This window comes from Coregonus clupeaformis, chromosome 31, assembly GCF_020615455.1.
Source record: "Coregonus clupeaformis isolate EN_2021a chromosome 31, ASM2061545v1, whole genome shotgun sequence".
NCBI classification, from domain to species: domain Eukaryota; kingdom Metazoa; phylum Chordata; class Actinopteri; order Salmoniformes; family Salmonidae; genus Coregonus; species Coregonus clupeaformis.
In genome coordinates this window covers 46,248,381-46,255,872 of record NC_059222.1, presented here as the reverse complement: position 1 = coordinate 46,255,872, position 7,492 = coordinate 46,248,381, and the positions used below count along the sequence as shown (strand labels likewise).

General features: G+C 43.3%; 1 protein-coding gene across 2 annotated transcripts in view; it reads right to left on the bottom strand.

The window, feature by feature from the left end:
- Positions 1-1,848: 1,848 nt before the first annotated feature.
- Positions 1,849-7,492, bottom strand: part of pald1a (phosphatase domain containing paladin 1a) — a 155,178-nt gene continuing 149,534 nt past the window's right edge. For both annotated transcript variants that reach the window (XM_045209907.1, XM_045209906.1), the window contains exon 20: positions 1,849-2,205. In XM_045209907.1, coding sequence (XP_045065842.1) covers positions 2,056-2,205 — 150 coding nt within the window. In that variant the 3' untranslated portion in view covers positions 1,849-2,055. The remainder of the gene's footprint in view (positions 2,206-7,492) is intronic.

Below are 7,492 nucleotides of genomic sequence, written 5' to 3'. Positions count from 1 at the left end.
ACAATACATGAAATTAGCTGAGGTCGATTCCTGTCTTTATACATTTGATAACCATTTTGGGGTACAGGATTCCTGGTCCCAGATCTGTTCGTTGTTTTGGGGTTTAACAACGGGTGGATTATGTCAGCATCCCAAATAGCACCCTATTCCCTATGTAGTGCACTACTTTTGACCAGAGCACAATGGGCCCTGGTCAAAAGTAGTACCCTACTGTATGGAATAGGGTGCCATTTGGGACGCAAACAATATCCCAAGAGGGGGACACCTTTTACTGAAGTTGGAAACCTCAAATGAGTCGATTGCGTAAATGGTTTCAGCAGCTGTTCCAAGCATGCGGGGAGAATCCGGGATTAGTACATTTATGGTCAGTGCTTAGAGCTCGGTCTATGAATCCGGGATTAGTACATTTATGGTCAGTGCTTAGAGCTCGGTCTATGAATCTGGGATTAGTACAGTTATGGTCAGTGCTTACGAGCTCCGTCTATGAATTTGAGAGTGGTTACGTTTCTCCAGTCCCATCCCTCAGCTGTTTACCAAAACAGGTGGCGGAGAGCCTGCTTTGTTGTTGTTTGAATCCCATATTCCCCCTTTAAAATGGGAAATTCGCAGTTCAAACACCTAAAGCGTGCACCCCACCACTGTTTTGGTAAAAAGCCTGAGGGATGGTGCTGGAAAGATGTAACCACTCATAGACAGAGCCATGGATACAAGGACAGACCATCCATGATATCAACATTATAGTTTAACCATGTTTTGAGGCAATACAGTGTTTGTTTGCATTTACATTGTTTACAAACCTCGGAGTAAAAAAAGCTTGTATTTTGGGATCTGATGGGGTACGACAGTTGGATTTAGCTCATGAGGCATTTATAAGTTACATTCTTCAAGAATCAAATTGGTATATATATATCATTATTTTAAAAATCTGAAAATCGATGTACCAATCGCAGATTGCCCCTTTAATGAGTGGAGCAACTGCTGTGAAGAATTGAGGACAAGAGGCACATGCGAGCAGCAGTAAAACACAGAGCAGAAGCTTAGCTTTGGCAGCATCTACAGCAGTTTGGCAGATGGATACTTGGGAGTGGACTCGGAGACTGATACTGTATGTTGATTAAATGTAACAGAAATGTATTCCATTTAAACAAAGAAGCTGTCATTTAAAAAAAGTCTGCAGTTTCAACTATATTTTTAAACTGAGAAACGTTCAAATACGTTCTAGTACAGACAAATACAATTCTGTCTTCTCATTAAGGTTGTGTCTATTTAACCGGCGGAAAATGAATGGCGATTGAGGAGTTACGCTAAGCCAAAGTTTAAGCCTTTTCCTAACTCTAACCCTTACCGTAACCTCTGAAACTAACCTTAACATAATCCTCGTTTCTAAACCGAACCTTAACCCTACTTTAACCCTTCATTTGAACCCCTATGCATAAGCTGTTTGTTCTGCCAGTTGAATATACACTTCCTTTGATAAAACCTATTACGGTCCATTCTAGTAAATCAGTTCATCCCTTTTCTGTCTTAAAAAAAAGGACTAAATATGAATTCATTCTGCTCCTATATTAACAATGAAACAATAGAGCACGTGGCAGAAATGTCAGCTTGAATCTTGGCGGCAGTCAGAGCAGAGCAGACGAAGAAGAACCAGATAATACCAACTGACAGTATTAAAACAGCTATTCATTCAAATACTAAATAACATTGGTAGTGGGTTTGAAAAAAAGCAGTATTATAATGATACAGTATCGGAGTGATACGAGGGTAAAATACAAAGCATTATTACATTTTAAAACACAAAGCATTATTACATTTTAAAACACAAAGTATTATTACATTTTAAAACACAAAGCATTATTACATTTTTAAAAAACAAAGCATTATTACATAAAAAAAAAAAAAAAGCATTATTACATTTTAAAACTATCAAAAAGAAGAGCACAGGAGGACATAGGTTGCATTAAAATGGCCCTCTAATCCCAGCCCTGTATAGGGAATAGAGTGTCATTTCAGAAGCAGACATAGTTTGGCAGTTCACAGTGATCTCTCCTCAGCTCAGATGAACACCCCCCTGTAGGGGCGTGATTGGACGTTCTGTCGTTGCCAGCGGCAGCGGAGCCTAGCGAGTGGCGTGTCCCGAAGGTTCTCAAACTCGGAGAAACCCAGCTGGTTGAGAAGGTCGTACACCCCAGCCCTGGCTGCCACCTACAGGATAAACACAGGAAGAGAGAAACACAATGTGTAAACACCACAGCAGCTCAAACAGGAGAAAGACATGAACAGAACAGGGTCAATATCCTGTTAGCCCCCTACATAACCACAGGAGGAGATACACAGGGTCGATATCCTGTTAGCCCCCTACATAACCACAGGAGATACACAGGGTCAATATCCTGTTAGCCCCCTACATAACCACAGGAGGAGATACACAGGGAGCAACAAATAAGGACCATTTTTATAGTTAAAACATTTAGCCATAGAACTTTACACAGTGGTTTTACTAGTCCTTCAATCTGACCGACACAGTGTTTTTTAACTATGCAGGAGGAGAGATAGCGGAAACACCACATGACCAACAGAACAGGAATGATACACTTTAGAGCGTTTTTACACTACAGTAGATTCTCTAGAGGTTTCCATACCCACGGCTAGACCTACTACTGAAGCGTAAACTAGCAAACTTCTCACGAATCCTAAGCCACCTCCGGAGGTCCCGGGCGAGAGAGTCACCCCCTTCCAAGCAGTCGGACGTAAACAGAATTGTCTTGTGAAGCCAAATGCTCCTACAGTAACAATCAACACATGAGCAACAGAAAAGGAACGGTGCACTTTTGATAAACACTTTATTTAGGATGAAGCAGAACCCAAAACGACCCTGTTTCCCGGTGATAGTGGATAATAAATAATTATTCTTCCTTCTTCTGGCTCCTCCTGAACAAACACAGTTGTTTGGAATTCTACAATTAATTCAATTAACAATTAACATATTTTGTAATAATTGAAGAAAAAAAGACAGATATTTGACTCAACTCTCCTGAGTAACACTGGTCTCTCACTAACACTGGTCTGTCACTGTAACACTGGTCTAAACACTGGTCTCTCACTGCAACACTGGTCTCTCACTGCAACACTGGTCTAAACACTGGTCTCTCACTGCAACACTGGTCTCTCACTGAAACACTGGTCTCTCACTGTAACACTGGTCTCTCACTGCAACACTGGTCTAAACACTGGTCTCTCACTGCAACACTGGTCTCTCACTGTAACACTGGTTTCTCACTGCAACACTGGTCTCTCACTGAAACACTGGTCTCTCACTGTAACACTGGTCTCTCACTGCAACACTGGTCTCTCACTGTAACACTGGTCTCTCACTGCAACACTGGTCTCTCACTGCAACACTGGTCTCTCACTGAAACACTGGTCTCTCACTGCAACACTGGTCTCTCACTGTAACACTGGTCTCTCACTGCAACACTGGTCTCTCACTGAAACACTGGTCTCTCACTGAAACACTGGTCTCTCACTGAAACACTGGTCTCTCACTGAAACACTGGTTTCTCACTGAAACACTGGTTTCTCACTGAAACACTGGTTTCTCACTGAAATACTGGTTTCTCACTGAAACACTGGTCTCTCACTGAAACACTGGTTTCTCACTGAAACACTGGTCTCTCACTGAAACACTGGTCTCTCACTGAAACACTGGTTTCTCACTGAAACACTGGTTTCTCACTGAAACACTGGTCTCTCACTGAAACACTGGTCTCTCACTGAAACACTGGTTTCTCACTGAAACACTGGTTTCTCACTGAAACACTGGTTTCTCACTGAAACACTGGTCTCTCACTGAAACACTGGTTTCTCACTGAAACACTGGTCTGTGACTAGTCACTGGTCTGTGTGTGTGTCTGTGTCTGTGTGTGTGTCTGTGTGTGTGTGTGTGTCTGTGTGTCTGTGTGTGTGTGTGTGTGTGTGTGTGTCTGTGTGTGTGTGTGTGTGTCTGTGTCTGTGTGTGTGAGTGTGTGTCTGTGTGTGTGTGTGTGTGTCTGTTACGAACCCCGTGGCTTTAAACGTCTAGGGTGGATGGACATGAGACCCGTAACATAATTCATGCAAATTAGGATGATGACATGGAACAGTGAGAACGAAAAACTACACGACAACCATAAACTACCGTCAAACATAAAATGTTTATTTGTGAACACACGGTAAAGGTTTGGGAAAAAGGGCTGAGCAGGACCCAAGAAATGAAACAATAGTGTAAAAAAAAAAAACTAAACTGATCTTGCCTGCCTCAAGAACCGCTAAGCTACTGCTAATCATACAAAAGTACAGGGGGTGGTCCGCTCAGGTCCAACTAGTGTTTATAGACAGTTCTTTCTACGGGTAATGTATGCCCAAGGGCAGCTTGCTTAACTTCCCCTTTTCCCAGAAACACACAAAGTTACCAAACAGAGTAACCAGCAAATTAGTGAGTACTCTAAACACAGGACATCACAGTATCCATACTCACATACAGAAATTAGTCTCTAACAAAATTACCAAACAGAGTAACCAGCAACTTAGTGAGTAAACAAAAAAACAGGACACCACAGTATCCATACTCACATACAGAAATTGTCTCTCTCTCTAACAACAAACACAACTGACCGGCTTTTATACAATGGGATGTGTGATTGAAAAACCAGCAACAGGTGGTGCAATGCAGAGGAATGTTCACTGATTGGTCCACCTTAGCAATCAGCAGACACCTCAACGACCACCAATCAGGAACATACAGGACACCTGTTATTAGGGCAGAAGGAGAGGAAACACAAAAAGACACAGGATACCTGTATCCGTAACACTCCCACCCTTAAAAGAGCAAACCACAATGGTTTGCGACACACGTACCATCACAACACCAAAATTCAAAAACCATCCTGCCGGGCTAACCAAAAAAAAACTAGATCTTTAAACACGAGACAAAGCATCTGCCAACACATTATCCAACCCCTTTTTGTGGCGGATCTCCAAATTATAATTTTGCACGACAAGTGCCCAACGCATAAGGCGTTGGTTCTGGTTGTACATCCGGTGGAGAAAAACTAAGGGGTTATGGTCAGTATACACTATCACTGGTAATGCACTGGAACCAACATAAACTTCAAAGTACTGCAGAGCTAACAACAAAGCTAGAGCTTCTTGTTCAATGGTGGAATAGTTTGTCTGACATTTGTTAAATTTCCGTGAAAAATAACAGACAGGATGGTCCACTCCACTCTGGTCTTGCTGCAGTAGAACAGCACCAGCACCTCTGGCACTTGCATCTACCTCCAGTTTAAACGGTCGTTCAAAATCTGGCGCAGCAAGAACAGGAGTACTACATAAGAGTGCTTTAGCAGTGTTGAAAGCAGTACGACAATCTTCAGACCATACAAATTTTATTGCCGGACTGAGCAAATCCGTTAATGGAGCAACTACCGCAGAGACATTTTTACAAAAACTACGGTAGTAGCCAACCATCCCTAAAAAGCGGCGTAGCTCTCTTCTGGTGGTAGGTGAGGGAAATGCGTTTATAGCTGAGACTTTGGCATCTACAGGGTGCACCTGACCATGGCCGACCTGTTTACCGAGATAAGTAACAGTGGCCTTCCCAAACTCGCACTTTGCTAAGTTCAGGGTTAGAGAAGCGGCTGCTAGACGTTCACACACTACCCTTAGAGTGTTAACATGATCAGACCACTCAGTTGAATAAATTACCAGATCATCAAGGTAAGCACTACAATTAGGAACTCCAGCCAATACTGTGTTAACCAGGCGTTGGAAAGGGGCTGGTGCGTTCCGCATCCCAAATGCCATGACAGCATATTGTAGGAAGTGGTCTGGGGTCACAAAGGCAGAGATGTCGGAGGCACGTGAGGTTAATGGCACCTGCCAGTAACCTTTTTAGAAGATCTAGTTTGGTTACATAAGTAGCAGCACCAACAGTGTCAATACAGTCATCTAGTCTGGGTAACGGGAACGAGTCGGGCACTGTGACAGCATTGACCTTCCGATAGTCAGTACATAATCTGGACGTTCCATCAGGTTTAGGAACCAGAATGCACGGAGAACTCCAAGGACTTGAACTTGGCATAGCCAGGTTATTCTCCAGCAAATAACCGACCTCATCCCTCATTATCTTTCTTTTAGAGACGTTGACACGATAAGCAATATTTACGGAGCATAGACTTCAGTGTCTGATGCCAACGTTCAAGCGCACCCTGAGACTCTGGGTGATATGCGCTTGACACACGGTGTGTAACTGACAAGGATTTTAACACTTGTTTGAAAAGGTTAGAAAGGAAATTCGTACCCTGATCAGTTTGTATCACCTTAGGTAACCCAAAAGTTGAGAAGAATTTGATCAACGCTTTACTCACCACCGGAGCAGTAATCCTTCGTAGAGGAATGGCCTCTGGGTACCTGGTGGCCACACACATAATCGTCAACATAAACTGGTTACCAGATTTTGTCTTTGGTAATGGTCCAACACAATCAACCATCACATGTTCGAATGGTTCACCTATGTCCGGTATGGGACAAAGAGGCGCGGGGGAAATAACCTGGTTCGGTTTCCCAACTACTTGACAGGTGTGGCAAGTCCGACAGAACTGAGCCACATCTTGTTTTAAACCAGGCCAAAAGAAATGTCGCAAAACTCGATCATAAGTCTTGGTGACTCCCAGATGTCCGGACCACTGGTGATCATGAGCGAGGGATAAAACATTTTGTCGAAAGGCTGTAGGAATCACTATTTGGTAAACAGCATTCCAATCTCCGCCAGCGTCAACATGGGATGTCCATTTACGCATGAGGAGATTACCATCAATAAAGTATGCCATGTTTTTCTTATTTAGCTCCTCCTCTGAGACAACACTAGAAAAACATTTAGCCAGGCTAATGTCAACCTTTTTGTTAGCGATCAGCTGCACACGAGTAACTGGTAACTGTATTGCCTCAGCAACAAGTTCCACATCCTTCTTCCTTTCTCTGGACTGTTGGTCAGACTGCACCAGCTTACCAGAGGTAGCACCCGAACTATCCTCTGGGTCACCCTCTCTGAATAGAATCGTGTTCGACAAATCTATCACTTCACCCACTTGTCGTGCTTGAGCACGTGTGACAGCACAAGCAGGGAACACATCTGGATAACCCTGTGCCAGCTCCTCGGAGAGAGACTGGTCACTTTTATCCAATACCTCCAATATGGGTATCACCTTTCCTCCGGCAATTTCGTTGCCCTTTATAAATGTCACACCTTTTACTGGCAACATAGGACGTACTCCAACTCTGAACAATCCACTGACTAACTCAGAGTGTACGTTCACAAAGTGCAATGGCACTGGGACAAATCCCATTTCAATTCCTTGTACTACACACTGGAACCACAATATGTATTATTGGACAAGGGCAACACATCAGATAGTATGAACGACTGCGCCGCACCAGTATCTCTGAGGATTCT